Source organism: Manacus vitellinus, unplaced genomic scaffold (genome assembly GCF_001715985.3).
Source record: "Manacus vitellinus isolate BGI_N305 unplaced genomic scaffold, ASM171598v3 scaffold_27_pilon, whole genome shotgun sequence".
Lineage (NCBI taxonomy): Eukaryota > Metazoa > Chordata > Aves > Passeriformes > Pipridae > Manacus > Manacus vitellinus.
This window is the reverse complement of record NW_021940039.1, coordinates 9,034,400-9,051,335: the sequence shown is the minus strand read 5'-3', so window position 1 is coordinate 9,051,335 and position 16,936 is coordinate 9,034,400. Positions and strand designations below refer to the sequence as shown.

Below are 16,936 nucleotides of genomic sequence, written 5' to 3'. Positions count from 1 at the left end.
ACAGGGTCACCCCTCCTTGTGCAGCCCCCAGCACCCTGCACAGGGTCACCCCCTCATCATAGAGCCCCCAGCACCCTTCACTAGGTCACCTCCCCTTGTACAGAACCCAGCACCCTGCACGGGGGTCACCCCCTCTTCATCCAACCTCCAGCACCCTGTTTGGGGTCTCCCCCTTCTTGTACAGCACCCTGCAGAGGGGGTCACCCCCTCCTCATCCAGCCCCTAGCACGGGGTCACCCCTCCTCACACAGGTGCCAGGGACCCTACCTTGCATGATGTCCTTCATGACTGACTGCAGCACCACCTCCTCGTAGGTGTTCTCCACCAGGATGAAGCTGGCAAAGTCCTCAAAGATCAGCTCCTGAAACTTGGCCAGTTCCTGCCGGGAGAACGGGTGGCTCAGCCCGGGTGGGAGGGACACTCCAGCCCCTCTGCAGGGAGAGGTGGTCCCTCCCCACGCCCCAGACTTTGCCCTCTTACCCCCTTGCAGGTGGGTGCCAGCTTCTTCAGCAGGAAGGGGATGGTGATCTGCAGCAGGGCCTCCCTGAAGAACTTCTTCCTCACCGTGCTGCTGTCGTAGTCAAATTTCTGCAGGGTGAGTGAGAGGGTGCCCCAGGGCACAGAGGGCTGAGGACTGGCAGCCCCCTGACCTCGAGGACAAACCCCCAAGTTTTGCCCCCCCCATTTGTAGAGGAGTGAACAGACTCCTCTGCCCTCACATCCCTCTTTCCAGCTGCTTCCCGGGGTGCCTGAGCCTGGGGAGAAGCCAACTCCTCCATGGCTGCCTGAAGGAAGGTTTGGGGGCCAGTATGAACCCTGGGTGGCTTTTACAGTGACAGGGACCTGGCTCCTCCAGGTGATTTCCCCCTCTCCATGAAAACCTCAATATAGAGAAGTATTTCCCCAGAAGACTTTTGTTGAAGTGGGTACCATCACTCCTGGCATCTTCCCTGGCCCTGGGACAAGGCCACTGCAGGCCACCAAAGGCCTCACCTTGAGCACCCTCTCGAGGATGCGCTGGATGGACTTGCACAGGTCGTCCTTGCCCTGCAGCTTCCCCAGCTCCTGGTGCAGCAGCGTCTCGAAGGTGTGCACGGCATCATCCATTTGCTGGGAGCAGAGGAATGGGGTCAACGTGGGGGGGGGAACCAAAGGGACCAGCTAAAGGGATGGGCAGGGGGCTCTGGGGGCAGTGACCCCCCAAAATGAGCCTTATCACAGAATCCCAGACTGGTTTGGGTTGGAAGGACCTTAAAGATCATCTTGTACCACCCTCTACTATGCCAGGTTGCTCCAAACCCTGTCCAACCTAGCCTTGGATGCTTCCAGGGATGAGGCAGCCACAGCTTCTCTGGGCAACCTGTGCCAGGGCCTCCCCATCCTCACAGGGAACAATTTATTTTTAATATCCAACAGGCAAATATCCTTCGCTCTGGGAGGGTCCCTGACAGCTCAGCATGGCATCCACAGCCTCCATCACAAGGACCAAGGGTGTTGGAGGAAGAGGGTGCTCAAAACTTATCCTCCTACACCCCACTCCAGGTTTGGCTGGATCAGACCCCAGAACTGGGCTCTTGGCCTTGTTGGTGCCAGTGGGCTCAGTGGCAGAGGGGCAGCTGTGGTGTGATGCCCAAGCCTGGGAGCTGCCCACCCTCAGGATTGATCCACCCTTAGCTGTGTGCCTGAGACAGGACAGACATCCCAGCCAAACCCTGCCTGGGCTCCCCGGCCCTCTGTGCCCAGCCCAGGGGGGCACAGGAGGAGCCCAGTCCCCATCCCACCTGTCTCATGTGGATCTGGGCCCTCTGCTTGAAGACAGACGTGCTGGAGACATCGAATCGCTGCTGGAGACCCTCCAGCTTCAGCTGGTCCATCTTCTCATAGCACGACTGCATCTTCACGGGGTGGAAGGCCAGGTGGGACAGCTTCTCCATGTACTGGGGACAAAGCCAGGCTCAGCAGGGTGGGACAGCCTCTCCACGTACTCATGGGAAAAAATTCCCCCGTATTTTCCCAGCCTGGGGTCCCCCAGCGCTGCCCACACTGGGGAGGGCAGCAGGAGTGGCCCTGTCACCCCTAAGCCCCCCAGCCAGCAAGGAGCACTGCCGGGTCTCACCTCCACCAGCTTCTCCAGGCCACCCTCGTTGACGACGTTCATGTTCATGTCCGTCACCTCCTTGAAGAACACCTCCCTCACCTCGGCAAAGCCCTGGCTCGTGGGGGTCATCAGGGCCTCCAGGATGGAGGAGATGTAGGGCTGGACGTGGTTTCTCACACAGACCTCTGCTTTGGGCAGCACAAAGGCTGGAGGGAGCAGGGAGAAGCATGGTGAGGCTCCTCTCTGCCCTGCCAGCTCCTCACATCAGGTCCTAAACCCACCCCATGGAGAAGGACCCAGAAGGCTCCCACTGGCAGGACAACCCTTCTTGGAGAGGACCCCTCGTCTGTACTGAACCCATTCCTACTGTGCTTGAAGGGCTGACTTCCCACCTTGTCCCCACCTCCTGGGACAATGCCAGTGAAGGGCATGCACCCCAAAACTGTGCCTGGTGGCACCTCCCCAAGGGTTCCAAGAGCTGCACCCCAGGAACAGCCACACCCTGGTGGAACAGGGGGAATGCCACCCCAGGAGCTGGCCGTGGACACATCCCTGTGGGGCTGCACCTCGGATCTTGCTGGCCAGGTGCTCCTTGGAGGTGATGATCTGGTCCATGTCGGTGCGGATGGTGCTCTCCAGCCGGGGCCGCTCCTGCTCACAGCGCGCCCTGGCAGCGTCGTACTGGGCCTGGGTCTGCTCATAGACCATCCTGTACACGGCATCTGAGATCTGGGGGGACAGGGACAGCTGGGCTGGTCACCTGCCTGCCCCCTCCACCTCCAGCTGACCGCCCAGCCATCCCCTGCAGGACCAGTCCCTCTCCCCCTGCCCTGACAGGACCCTCCCTCACAGCAGGTTGCCACCCGGGGACCCCCCCAAGCTGGGTGAGATGAATCTCCTGTGGTGCAGAAGCTGCTTCAAAGTGGTGCTGGAAGGACACAGAGTTGAGCCTCGAGCAGAAAACCTGCCCCAGGTAGGTCTGGGGAGGCTCCATGTCCAGGGATGCTGCAGATTTGGGGATGCTGAAGGGCTGGGGGGCTGCAGGGATGGGGATGATGATGGTCCAGGGATGCTGCAGGGCTGGAGATACTGCAGAGCTGGGGATGCTGCTGGTCCAGGGATACTGGTGGTCCAGGCAGGAGAACCCCTGACCCCATTGGAAAGCTGTGCACTGCCTGCTCATCCTGCCTGGGCTCTCAGGACCCAACCCCACGTGCAGGATGGAGCCACTCGCTGAAGTCTCACACTCACTTTGCAGCCAAACGCCGGGATTTTGGGGCTGGCAGGAAGCAGAGCCATCCCCTTCTCCCTCTCTTGGGCTTCCCAGCTTTGCAGCTAAGACCACAGCTACTGAGAAAGCAGTGTTTATGTGTTTTCAGGCTGCTCCAGTGGCCCATTACCAGCCTGGTGGTAATTATGTGCCGGGTTTTAAGGTTTTACCAGGCAGTTTTGAAGAGCCCTCAGTGTTTCGCAAGGGTCTGGGCTGGATTTAGCCTGCGCTGCTCTAAAAATGGCTCACTAAAAATAGCCAGGACAGGCTTTGCTCCGGGGCTGGGCTTCCTCCTGTTTGCTTCCCTGGCCCCGGGGACGAGGCAGAGCAGGCAGGGCTGGGCAGGGCTGGGCAGGGGCACAGCTTTAAAAAGCCACTGTGGAGAAAGGACGGATTCTTCGGAGGGGGCCGGGAGAGGGGGCAGGAAAGCTGGTGGGCAGCGAGCCCGGCAGGGAGGGGAGGAAGGAAGCACTGCAGCCCCCAAAGCTGGGACTGCAGGCAGGGGCAGGGACAGCAGTGGTGACACCCTTCCCCAGCAATGCCAGCCCCACACCTGGATCCAGGTCCGCTGGCGCTCCGGAGCCTTCCCCTTCAGCCGGGGGCCGATGGTGCTCCTGAGCTCGGGCAGCAGCTCCTCCATCACCAGGTTGCTCAGGACCTGCAAGGCAGGAGGTTTTGGGGGCCCTGCTCGGCCCCCACGTGCCCCCCGAGCCCGGGGTGGGACAGAGGAGCTCACCTGGGTCTCATTCCCACACAGCATGTCCCAGGTGCCGAACTGCTCCTTGGCCTGGCGGTACATGCGCACGGCGTCCGTGAAGGCTGGAGCCTCCACCCTGGAGTCCTCAGAGATCCCTGGAGAGGGCAGGGGGGGCATGAGTGGGCAGCCTGGCACCGCCAGGGAGTTTGCAGCACCCCAGCCCACCTTGGCAGGGCGTCCCTGCAGTCCCCCACGCCCTCGGAGCTGTGCGAGGAGCTCGGGGATGTCACCAGGACTGGGGGGTCCCAGGACACTGTCTCTGACTGGGGGGGGGCAGCAGTGGTTGGGGGTCTCTTATTCAGTCCAGATTAACCCCTCAAGAGCCAGACTGAGGGCAAGGAGGCACCCAGGAGCAGGGGCTTGGCAGGATGGGGGGCTCAGTGACCCCCCATGGTGCACGGGGACCTTGGGGCACAGGGACCCCCAATGATGTGAGGACCCGAGGGCTTGGTGAGCCCTGAAGGCACAGCAGGAGCAGGGGTTTGGCAGGATTGGAGGGCTCAGTGACCCCCAACAGTACATAGAGACCTGGGGGCTCAGTGAGCTCTAAAGGCACAGCAGGAGCAGGGGCTTGGCAGGACGGGGGGCTCAGTGATCCCTAATGGTACATGAAACCCTGGGGGCTCGGTGAGCTCCAAAGGCACAGCAGGAGCAGGAGCTCAGCAGGGTGGGGGGCTGAGTGACCCCTGACACTGCTTGGGGACCAGTGAGCCCCCCAGCACCACGGGACAGGGCAGCTGGGGGGACTGGAGTAAAGGGGGGTCCTGAAGGGAGCAGAACAGCTCAGGAGGAAGAGGAAAGTGGCCAAGAGGCATCAGGAATGAGTCAGGGCCCCGTCCCCAGGCAGCTGGGCTGCCCCCGAGGTGAGTCACTGCAGTACAGCTCACGGGGTCACCAGCACGAGGGGGCTCAGACGTCACCCCCACCCTCCCCCAGCACCCATCAGGAGGAGGGGCAGGGTGCTGGGAGCCCGTGGTCACATCCCAAGTGGAGGAGGAGGAGGAGATGGGGACAGTGTGCAGGCAGGACAGCCCAAGAGCTGTCCCACATGTCCCACACACGTCCCTGCCTTGTCCCAGCCTGCCCAGGCTGTGGAGGTGCCTCACAGCCAGAGGAACACCCCTGGGATGAACCCCCAGCACCCAACTGCCCTCCCCATGCCCAGACCCCTGGCAGGAGGGAAGCAGGATGGATGTGAGCCCTGTCAGGGTGACCTGTCCCCCAGCAGAGGCTCTGGGAGAGCATCCCTGCAGTGATGACAGCTGAGGGTCACAGCACATCCCTGCACCACCCAGGACACCCAGGGGTGGGCTTTCCCTTCCCAGGAGGGCCAGCCCAGGGCAGGGAGTGGATCTTTCCCACTGCACACAGACTTTTGTAAGATGATTACAATTAACTCCAAGCCTAAGCAGCTTTTCCTAAGGGGTAGCTTAGTATACAGGGGGGAAAAACACTGAGAAAGTCAAATCTGTCCCTTCTCAGGGCTCGGGGGGAGCCAGAGCCAGGCTGAGCTCCTCCATCCATGGATCCCAGCAGTTCAGCATCCCCTCCCAGCTGGGACAGCTTGGCACGAGCTTCAGTCCCCAGCCAGAGCTGCTACAGATCGTCCTCCCAATCCTGCAGAGAGTGGGGCAGGATTCATCCCTCAAAAAGCCTCCTGGATCTGCCCCCCCAGAGTCACTCACCCCAGGCCAAGCCTGGGGACATCCCTGTGCCCTGTCCAGGGACAAGCAGGGCTGAGAGAAGCCCCTGTGCCACTTCATGGGGTAAATTTAATGAGTTTGCTTCATTAATATGTGGTTTAAGGCATGGAGTGACAGGACAAGGGGGAATGGCTTCCCACTGCCAGAGGACAGGTTAGGTGGGATATTGGGAACGAATTGTTCCCTGAGAGGGTGGTGAGGCCCTGGCACAGGTTGCCCAGAGAAGCTGGGGCTGCCCCATGCCTGGAAGTGTCCAAGGCCAGGTTGGAGCAACCTGGGCTAGTGGAAGGTGTCCCTGCCCGTGGCAGGGGGTGGAAACAAGATGATCTTTAAGGTCCCTTCCCACTCAAACCATCCTTAACAAGGGGCAAGACCCTCAGGGTAGGCACTGCCCCAGCCCCATGTGACACCAAACAGGGCAAGGGACACTTTTGGAGCAGCCAAGTGCTCCAGGGACACGAGGCTGGGCACTGTGTGTGTGAGGAACAGTGTTGCACATCCCCAGTCCTTCCAGCAGAGTTGGTGTTACAGAAATACAGCCTGAGAAGGGGAGGTGAAAGTTCCCACAAGGCTCACAACCAGAGGCAGAAACAGAGCCTCTAATTTAGGGATAAAAAAAAATGAAAAGTGCTCAACAACAACAACAAAAGAGCTTTCATGGAATATGAAACAGTATCCCAGAGCTCAGGAGCAGTGAGGGGCAGGAAGAACAATCTCACAGAGAAATCTGGGCTGTAGGAATGCAGAAGTTCCCCAGCACTGAGCCCTCCCTGCCCACTGCCCACCCCGGGAAGGCTTTTCCATCACATGCTGAGGAGAAGGAGAGGGAGGAGAGGATTTATTGGCACAGCCCTGGCAAGGAGAAGGGGTGGTGGAGGAGCTCACACCTCCCCTGTCTCTCACAGCAGCACCTGGGGTGCTGGGAGGGAGTTAAAGATCATAAATTGGGGTTTTGTTAGCAGGAGATTAATTCCTCTTTTACCCAGAGCTGGTTTGGCTCACAGTGCCCTGGTGCTGTGGGTCCTGGGGTGCTGAGTTGCATCCAGAAATGATGCTCAGGCACAATCCCAAGAGGGATGGAGGGGTCACTGCACCCACCCCCCCAAAGGAGCCAGGCCCTGGGTGGGCTCAGGGGGCACACTCAGCCCAACGAGACTGGACACCCCCAGCACAAGAAAAAAAAGCAAAATAACAGATTTCAGGAGATTTAATCTTTCATGGGAGGATGGAAACTCCCACTGAAACCCAGGCACCGGATCCTACCCCTTTACTCTGCTCCCTAAACAGCAGCTCTGGCAAAATCAAGGCAAAATTCAGGCTATACAGAGCTCCCAGGACTGCAAGAAGCACTTACAAAATAGGCAGCATTGCTCTTTGCTCTCTAAAAGACCCGATTTTGAGCAGGTTTCAGCTCTGGCACTGCCCTCCCCAGGAAACTTCTCCCCATCCCAGGCAGGGCCAGGACCTGGGGCTCAGCCCAGGAGCTCCCAGGCCACAGCCAAGCAGGAAAATCGTGTTTTCCTGCCAGAGTATTGCTGAAGTGGGAGGCAGGTCCTGCCTCCTCCCCGGCCACGCAGCCCCCGCCCCTCTGCCCACAGCCCTGGCTGCCCTCGGTGGGGTTTGGGATTTGGGGTTGGATGACTGTCTTACCAAGTATTTTCTACCTCAGGGTGGAAAACAGGCATGAGGGCAGCTCTTGAGTCAGCCTCTGTGCTGGCTCTGCAAATGCTTCCTGCCCTGGGCAGGTATCCCCACGGGCAGGGGGACGGAGTTGGGCACAGGGATGTTCCAGCAGCTGGATGTTCCTGCTCTGCCCACGCTCCAAGGGGCAGATAAAGGGCTCAGCCACAGAATCATGGAATGGTTTGGGTTGGAAAGAACATTAAAGATCATCTTGTTCCAACCCTTCTGCCATGGGCAGGGACACCTTCCACTAGCCCAGGTTGCTCCAAGCCCTGTCCAACCTGGCCTTGGACACTTCCAGGGATCCAGGGGCAGCCACAGCTTCTCTGGGCAACCTGTGTCAGGGCCTCCCCACCCTCACAGGGCAGAATTCCTTCCCAATATCCCTTCCAATCCTGCCCTCTGGCAGTGGGAAGCCAATCCCCTTATCCTGTCCCCCCAGCCCTTTCCATCTCTCCTGGAGCCCCTTCAGTCACTGTGAGATGCTCTAAGACCTCCCCGGAGCATTTCCTTGTCCAGCAGCTCCCACTCAACTCCTCCTCTTGACCTCCAAATCATCATCTTTGGCCCCAAAACCCAACCCCAACCAGCCAACCACCCTGCCCAGAGCAGGGGGACCATGCTGTCCCCAGCCTGTGTCCCCCCCAGCCCCGCTCACCGTTGTTGCAGTGCCGGACGCAGTCCTGGAACACCGCTCGCCACTTGTCCTGCTCCTTGCCCGTCATCACACAGAAATAGTAGTGCCTGGCATAGGGGTGCCAGAGGATGAGGGGGAAATCCGTGGGGCACTTCAGGATGGGGGAGTGCCCCGATTTGGGTGTCACACCTGCAGAGAGGGGAGGACGCTCTGAGGAGGAGGCAGGGCGGGATAGGGGTGTGGGGGGGTCCATCTCCTTCCCACAGCGTCGTTGCTGGGAGTTGTGACAGAAAGAAAAAAGTGGAAAAAGAGCCTTGCTCTTCCAAAAAGGAAATTAGGAGTGAAAAGTGAGAAATGGAATTAAAAGTCATTAAGATCTCCGTGGTTTTCATGGAGCCACGGACGTGTTTTCCTTCTTTCCCTGGTGGCTGTGGCAGGAGCTGAGGGTCAGTGTTCACATCCCACCGGGAGGAATGGGGCTGTTCTCCTTCCCTGCACCCCCACATCCCAAAATTACTCCTTCCCAAAGGTCCCCAAGGATGCTCCACCCTAAAACCGCCCTTTACAGAAGGTCCTTATGGATGCTACACCCCAAAACCACCTTTTCCAGAAGACCCTCAGGGATTCTACACCCCAAAATGACCCCTTCCTGAAGGTCTTCAAGGATGCTGCACCCCAAAACCACCCCTTCCTGAAGGTCCCCAGGGATACTACAACCCCAAAACTACAACTTCCTGAGGGTCTTCAGGGATGCTACACCCCAAACCCACCCCTTCCAAAAGGTCCTCAGGGATTCTACACCTTAAAACAACCCCTCCCTGAAGGTCTTCAGGGATGCTACAACCCCAAAACTACACCTTCCTGAGGGTCTTCAAGGATGCTACACCCCAAACCCACCTTTTCCAGAAGACCCTCAGGGATTCTACATCCTAAAACAACCCCTTCCAGAAGGTTCCCAGGGATACTACACCCCAAAACTACACCTTCCTGAAGGTCTTCCAGGGATGCTACACCCCAAAACCACCCCTTCCAAAAGGTCCTCAGGGATTCTACACCCTAAAACAACCCCTTCCTGAAGGTCTCCAGGGATGCTACACCCCAAAATCACCCAATCACCCTTTTCTGAAAGTCCTCAAGGATGCTACATCCCAAACCCACCTTTTCCAGAAGACCCTCAGGGATTCTACACCCTAAAATGACCCCTTCCTGAAGGTCCTCAGGGGTTCTACATCCCAAAACTGCACCTTCCTGAAGGTCTTCCAGGATCCTACACACCAAACCCACCCTTTCCCGAAGGTCCTAAGGGATTCTACACCCTAAAACAACCCCTTCTAGAAGGTTTACAGGGAGCTACACCCCCAAAAAACTACCTCACCCCTTCCCAAACATCCTCAGGGATGCTACATCCCAAAACCACCCCTTCCTGAAGGTCTTCCTACACACCACAACCACCCTTTCCAGAAAGTCCTCAGGGATGCCCACATCCCAACACCACCCTTTCCAGAAGGCACCATGCACCCCGAACCCCCCCCTTCCCACAGGCGCCCGGGGGGTGCCCGGCAGCGTCAGGGGGTGCAGGGGGCTCACCAGGCAGGCTGTTGTTCACCAGCTCCAGGTACTGCTCCACGGAGGTGAGCACCTTGTAGCCGGCGCTGTTGACCAGCACACGGGGCGGCAGCTCCCGCTCGTAGGCCTGGGCGGGAGGAGGAGGTGGTCACGGAGGAGGGGGAGCATCCATGGCCACCCCACCACGTCTGGGGGTCCCCCTGGGAGCTGTCCCCACCGGAGATGGGCAGAAGGGGGGGTTCTCCTCACCAGTTTGTTCTCGTAGAGGACCAGGCCGTAGTTGTGCGGGACGACGCAGAACCGGTTCCGCCACTTCTTGTTCTCCTCGATGTACTGGAAGATGTTGCCCGAGTAGATGACATGGTCCTCCAGAGGGACCTGGGGGAGCAGACAGAGAGGTGGGAGGCACAGGGGGGTCGGTGAGGGGCAGCTCTGGCTCGGGGAGCTCAGCCAGGTCTGTTTGTGGTGAGTGGTTGGGTGGGTGTTGCTGCACTAGGGCTGTGCTGAGGGTCTCCAGGTTCACCACTGGATCATGTCCTGCAGCACCGAAAATTTGAGTGCCTGAATAGGTGTGCCTGGGTGACACCTTTGAGTCACCCAGAGAGGTGCTCATGTCACCACTGGAGTCACACGTGGTGGTGTTCACCACGCTCTGGTCACAGCCCTGCCCCTCCATCTCCATCCTGGGGGACACACCAAGCTCAGCTGAGCGACCTGAGCTCCCCTGGCTGAGTGGCAGGTTGGAGAAGAGCCCTCCAGCAGCAATTCCCAACCCCAGCTCCTGCAGTTTCCATGGTTTGGGGCAGTGGGGACCGTCTGTGGCACTGCTGGCAAGTGGGCATCAGCAGGAAGGTCCTGCCAGGGGCATCTGCAGATGGCAGGAACCCAGCCCTGCTCTGCTGGGTCTCCAGATGGGACAGAAAAGAGGGAAAGCAAGAAGTCACCCCATAGGGCTCAGCATCAGTTGGTGTTTAGATGTTCTGGACTTCATGGAGGACCAGCAACAGCTCTAAATGAGGAGAGATTTAGATGGGATATTGGGAAGGAATTCCTCCCTGGGAGGGTGGGGAGGCCCTGGCACGGGTTGCCCAGAGAAGCTGTGGCTGCCTCTGGATCCGTGGAAGTGCCCAAGGCCAGGTTGGATGGTGGAAAGTCTCATGGGAGGTGTCCCTGCCCATGGTAGGGGGTGGAACCGGATGAGCTTCGAGGTCCCTTCCAACCCAAACCATTCCATCATCCCACAGTACGATTCTACGACAGGAACAGGCCAAGGACATCCCCCCTCCCCTCTCCCCCTCCAGAGCAGCCCCTCACTGTGTCTCCAGCCCCTCTTGGCCCCCGCGCCGCAGCGTTGACACCATCCCAAACACAGCCTGCCTGGGGGAGCCAAGAATCTGTCCCAGGAATTTTTATGATCCCAGGAACATAAACAAGAGCCGAGAGCTCTCGTGAGGGCTCGAGTGTCTGGCGGCCGCCTCTGCTGCCGTGGCCACCCACCATCCACCACGGTGGCCATCAGGAGGGACCATGACACAGAACCTGGACCCTCCTGGAGGAACTTTTCCCACTCTTCTCTCTGCTTCCCATCTCCTGGTTCCCAGGAGCCTCACTCGCTGCCTCCCCCAAGCCCTGCACTCCCCCCCGACCACACACCCACCTTGGGCTGGGGGAGGTCTGACAGCAGCTTGGCTGACAGCACCTCACTGCTCCTCAGGGCTTTCCAAAGCCCTTGGAAGAGGGAGAAGAAGCCCAAACTAAGCCCTGCGGGGCTGAGGGACTGCAGGAGGCAGGAGAATCTGAGCCCCAAGGCCACCAGCAGGATGGGGACAGAAAGGAGGTGCCAGCTCTGGGAGCCCCCATCAGTGTCTCCCCAGGGTGGCACATCCAAGGAGAATGAGCCCCCCCAGACTGGCTCTGAAACCACTGCCCAGGGCACACTGAGCCAGGCAGAGCAGCTGCTGGTGGACTGAAACCCAGGCTGAGCCCTGCCATGGCACCAGGGGACCCTCAGCTCAGGGCCAGCAGCACCCTCGGTGCCCCAGCACAGCCATCCCCTCCTGACACACCCTCCTCGCCCCAGGGAGGCACAGAGGTGGCACCTCCCAACTCCAGCAGGTATTTGGGACAGGCAGGTATGTGCCAAATTGTGGGGATGGGCAAGGAGGGAGCCCCTGGGCTGCCCACATCCCTGTCATGGGGCTGGGGAATGGCAGCTTTGGGGCTGCCATGGGAGCAGAGGGTGTCAGGGCTGGTTTTCCAGAGGCTCTGGATGGGGACACATGGGTTGTTGGAGAGACCAGAGGCAGAGATATTTATTCCATATTCTCGTTGCTCTTGAGTCTTGCTGGTGTTTCAGATGACCACACCCCTGCTGTCCCCCTCTGCCCAGCAGGGCCATCAGGTGTCACTGCACTGCATCCCCACAGAGACCACGAAAAAAGGCCAATAAATAACTAACATCTAAAAATCCCAAGTGCCACATCCCAGCTGGACCTGCCTGAGGACAGGCAGGATGCCACCCTCCATCTCTAGACATCCACAACTTTCTGGGCACGTCTGGGGAGCAGAGGGTCCATCTGGAGGAGATGATCACCTAGCTCCTGGCAGAGCCACCCCACAGACTGGTCCCTACAGTGTCTGGAGCACTGGGACATCCCAGTGGCACTGCTGGGATCCTGGGAGGGGAGGGGCAGCAGACAGGACACTGAGCAAGAGGAATGTCCTATTTATACACGGGTGTTTTCCAAGCCTTGCACGGTGTCCCTGACCTCCCGACCTTGCTGCTGTTGCTCAGACATTCCTGGGCTGCTTGAAGCAACAAACCTGGGGATGGAGGTACCTCCCGGGGAGTAGGAGCTGAAGGCATCTGCTGAATTCCAAGGAACACAAGGGACATGGTGCTGAGGACACTGGGTGCCTGGCTCCTCCACAGGAACCTCCCCTCCTTTATTTTTCCTAACAAACCCAGCACCCAGGGCAGCTCCCAGAGGAGGTGGGTCAGGGACACAACTGCTGTGAGCACCCAGGGCTTGAGCGTGATCTCACCGAGGTATTTTCGAGATTTCTAACAAAAGCACCCCCTTTAAGCCCCAGACAAGAGCAGAAGCCTCTCTCCATGTGCAATCACATCTCCTCCTGCTTTCAAGGAGCACCCACAGGACAGTGGTTCCATGGAGGATCCCAAGCCCTGTCTGATGAGCACCCCCTGCCCGTTTGCATCTGCCTTTGGAGGTGGGAGGAAAGGGCAGGATATTCCCCCCCGGGTGCCAGAGCCACAAGCTCCATCTCCAAGGGAGAACTTTAGCCCAGGCAGGAGACACGTGGCTGCTGGAGATGAGACTTGGAGGCAGCTCCGCTTCCCCCACAGGGTCAGGGACATCTGCCAGGTGTTTCCTACTCCTCCCTGGGAATTTGCCTGGGCTGGAGCACCACTCGCACTCAGGAGCAGGAGACAAACAGCCTGGCCCATCTGCTCAGGGCCTCACAGGGCACCAGGGGGTCCCTGAGCTCCTGCCAGGCACACAGACACCGACGGGGCTGCATCCCAGAGCCAGCCTTGTCCTCGCTTGCTGCCCGTGCTCCTTCCGCGGGGCGGGAAAGGAAACCACCCCACGTGCTGCACAACTCCCCAGGGATGGGCTGGACCAGTGGCACGGGCTACATTCCACCTGGCAGGGTGGAGCAGGGCCGTGCCTGGGCTTTGGGGGGGCCATCAGAGCCCGTCTTACCTTGCGGTGCAGCAGCTGTGCCTGCGGGCCCCCGTTGCCCTCGATCTCATAGCGGACGCTGTTGAACAGAGCTACCCCGTACTGCTCCTTGTAGCACCTGCAGAACTCCCCCAGCACCTTCCCTGTCTTCTCTGCAAAGGGAGAGCAGAGACACGTCAGGCAAAGGGCTGGGTTTGGGGGGCTCCTTGCTGCAAACCCGCCTGGGTCACCTCAGGTGCCCTCCCCACCCACCTCCCATCACCCTCCTGCTGCCAGGGCACACTCTGGTGCAGGCAGCACAGAGGAACCTGCTGCTTTCTGCCCTCCCCATCCAGCCCAGGCACCGATTTGGGGTCAGGACGATCTCTTTTTTTGGCCTTTCACATTATTTCATGGATTCCTCTCCCCGGCAGGAAATTCCTGACATTAAGCTGATTCCGGCTTCCCGTGCCTTGTGCAGCTCCCGGCCCTGCTCCCAGCAGCTCAGCCTGCTGAGATTGGGGCAACCCTCCATTCCCCATCCCCAAACATCCCTCACACCCCCCCCGACCCTGCTGTGCCCCCAGAAGGGCCATCCCAGGCTGGGATCCAGGCCCTGCAGCTGGTGATACACTGCAAAGGCTCAGAGGGAGAAAGGACAGCCTGGCACCCCCCACACTCTCCATGGCACCCCCAGGTGAGGCAGGCACCCCAGCAGGACCCCAAACTTCAGACTGGGATGAGACCAAGGTGCTGGGAGAGCCCGAGCTGCCAGGTGCTCCCCTGCACCCCACACTGGAGGAGATCCTCTCCATCCCTTCCCCAGCAGCCTCCTACCCCTCAGTGCACAGGGTGGGGGGATGCTCCAAACCCACCCCCCAGCAGCAGGGACAGGGCCTTCCCAGCCCCAGGGGGGCAGTCACAGGAACCCCTTGTTCCTCCTGGGCCATCAGCCACAGCAGAGGAGTGGGGCTGTCCCCCCAGCCTTTACCAGCACCCCTGTCCCACGGGCACCCTGACCCACCCAGCACCCTCCCCACCCCAGCTCCAGACCCCACATGGGGCTCCCACACCAAAATCCTGGAACGAGGCATCCCAGAGCTGCGGGAAAACCTCCCCCAGAGCCGCCTTTGGCACAGGGCGCCTCGACTTCGAATTTCCCTCTCAACTTTGCCCCAGAGCCTGCGAAAAAGGAAGAATTTGAGTCTCCTCCAACTATTTCTGACAGCTCAGGCCCTGCCAGAGCACTGGCAACGGGAGGAAGGATGCTGGCTCTGCATCCCAGTGCCGGAGCCAGCACGATGCTGGGGGCATGAACCCAGACAAAACAGCCCCCCGAGCCGGCTCGGCACAGCTTGGCAGCAGCCAAAATCTCCAGCCAGCAGCCGCCCCCGAGCCGTGCTGGCAGCCAAGGCAGCACAAGGAGCAGCTTGCTGCAGGGTGCTGCAAATCCCTCTGGGATGAGCAGCTCCAGAGGAAAACGCTGCCCGAGGACAGCGGCGGGGGGGAGATAAACCCATCCCCGAGGAGACACCGGCGCTGCCGGCAATGGGAGCAACATCGTTGTGCCAGGGCTGAAAATCACTTTAAATCGCTTTCAGTTTAACACAGTTCTTCACAGTAAAGGATGAGAGGGTGGCTCATCCCGCCAGAGGAATTCCTCAGCCCGGATTTTTGGCCTTTCCCCCCGGGAAGGCGCAGCCGGGCCGCGCTGGCGTCCCTGCAGCACCTCTGCTGGAATTCCCGGCTCCCGAGCTGTGGGATTTTGGCCGGGGAGCGGGGCAGCCATGCAGGCAGCTGAGATTGAAAAGGACATTTTGAGGTTTCGTTTCCTTTCAGTTCATGGGAAAAAGCAAGCCCCCGGTCCCCGGGCAGGCGAGACGGGCTTAGTCACTCATTCCTCCCTGATTAACGGCGGGGCCAATTAGGAGGTTCGGAGTCAATGGAAAAGCAAAAGTCAGTTATTTGCAGAGGTTGAAACAAGACTTGCAGTGAAATATTTGAGGTGACTAAACCCCCCCAGGCTCAGCAAACCCCTGCAGGGTGTGGAGAGGGTGATTTGGGCCACTGACCAGTAGCCCTGGTGGCCAGCCCAGGGGAAGCAAGAGGGACAGACACCCATGTGACAAGGTGACACCAGACTTGGCAAGGTGTGGGCTGCTAGTGGTGGTACAGCCAGGCTTTGCTTGAGCAGGGAGAGGATGGGGAGCCCACACTGATGATGCCAGTGGGTGCCCTGACCCCCAAAATCCATAGCACCCTGTGTGGGGCTGACGTGTCCCATGTGGGAACCAGCTCAGTCACCCACTGGCTCCTTCCTCCCAGCAGTACTGGGATCTCTGGGGAGCATCCTCTGGCCATACAGTGAGCACTGGGGGGCTATAATAGAGAGCATTTCCCCCCAGGATCCACAGTCAAAGCCACCCTTTGCACGGCCCACCAAGAGCTGGAGAGGTCTGGGGACAGGTGACAGTCCAGAGAACCATGTCCCCTGTCCCCTCACCACCATGGCTATGGAGAGAAGGGGTTTGGCTTGGCTTGGCTTGGCTGCCTCCCACCCAGCCACCCCCCATCCTGGGTGCAGGCTCAGACACCCACAGCAAAGCCCTTTGGCAAGTGGGAGCACACCCAGGGGCCTCCCAGGGATGGGTGTCCCCAGCCACCCACTGCTGGTGCTTTCCCAATCCTGGTGTTTGCTCTGGGACTGCTGTGCTCCACCACACCCCCCCTCCCAGTGCCACCACCCCGCCCCTGCCACACCCAGCCGTGCAGAGGCACCGGTCCCCGAGCAGACAGGGTGGCTGGGCTGGCACAGGCTGGGCTGGCACAGGCTCCAGCACATCCCTCTGGCTCCTGGCAAAGGCAGGGAGAAAACAGCGGCTTTGTGGGGTGCCAACAGCACTGAGGCCTGGCTCAGCAGGATCCCCTGTGCCAGCACCTCTGGTCACAGAGCTCCTCTGTCCCCAGCCCCTCCTGCCTCCACAGCATCCCCATGACTAAGCTGCACGTGGTGGCTGCAGGCGGAGATAAAGGGGCTCCAGAGCTGGGGAGGGCAGAGAGAGGCAAACCCTGAGGCAGGCTGGGTGCAGGGCTGGGCAGGAGGCTGGCAGCAAGGATAGAGCTGAGACATGCCACACCAGCTCCCTGCTGGATCCCCAGGGACCCCCACACCCTCCTGGCATCACCCAGGGGGCACAGCAGGGCAGGCAGCCCTGTGGGACACCCCACACAGGGACAGGGCAGCAGCACAGGTTTGTCCTTGTCCCAGATGAGTCCCTGAGGCTTGTCTGGGTGAAACCAGCCTGGAGAGGAGGTTCTGCTCCTGCCACCCCCCCGACCAGTTGTGCCACCACCGCTGTCACCGAGCCCAGGGCAGTGCCATGGCCATGACACAGCCCTGGGGCAGCTGGAAGCCCAAGGGCATGTGCAGCCCTGGCTGCTGAGAGGTCACGGCCCGGCCAGAGCAGCCCTGGCCCAGTGTTGGTCCCTCTGAGCCAGGGCAGGAGGTGGATCTCACCCTCAGGATTCCAGAGGCC

The 16,936-nt window shown here is 60.0% G+C and overlaps 1 protein-coding gene across 1 annotated transcript in view; it reads right to left on the bottom strand.

Moving 5' to 3' along the window:
- Positions 1–6: 6 nt before the first annotated feature.
- Positions 7–16,936, bottom strand: part of NIBAN2 (niban apoptosis regulator 2) — a 48,034-nt gene continuing 31,104 nt past the window's right edge. The window contains exons 2-14 of the mRNA XM_029960598.1: positions 13,443–13,573; positions 9,964–10,092; positions 9,736–9,841; positions 8,170–8,337; positions 4,105–4,220; positions 3,922–4,026; positions 2,665–2,827; positions 2,117–2,304; positions 1,782–1,937; positions 994–1,110; positions 481–588; positions 268–379; positions 7–35 (exon numbers count right to left, since the gene is read on the bottom strand). Of these exons, the coding sequence (XP_029816458.1) occupies positions 7–35; positions 268–379; positions 481–588; positions 994–1,110; positions 1,782–1,937; positions 2,117–2,304; positions 2,665–2,827; positions 3,922–4,026; positions 4,105–4,220; positions 8,170–8,337; positions 9,736–9,841; positions 9,964–10,092; positions 13,443–13,573 (1,628 nt within the window). The remainder of the gene's footprint in view (positions 36–267; positions 380–480; positions 589–993; positions 1,111–1,781; positions 1,938–2,116; positions 2,305–2,664; positions 2,828–3,921; positions 4,027–4,104; positions 4,221–8,169; positions 8,338–9,735; positions 9,842–9,963; positions 10,093–13,442; positions 13,574–16,936) is intronic.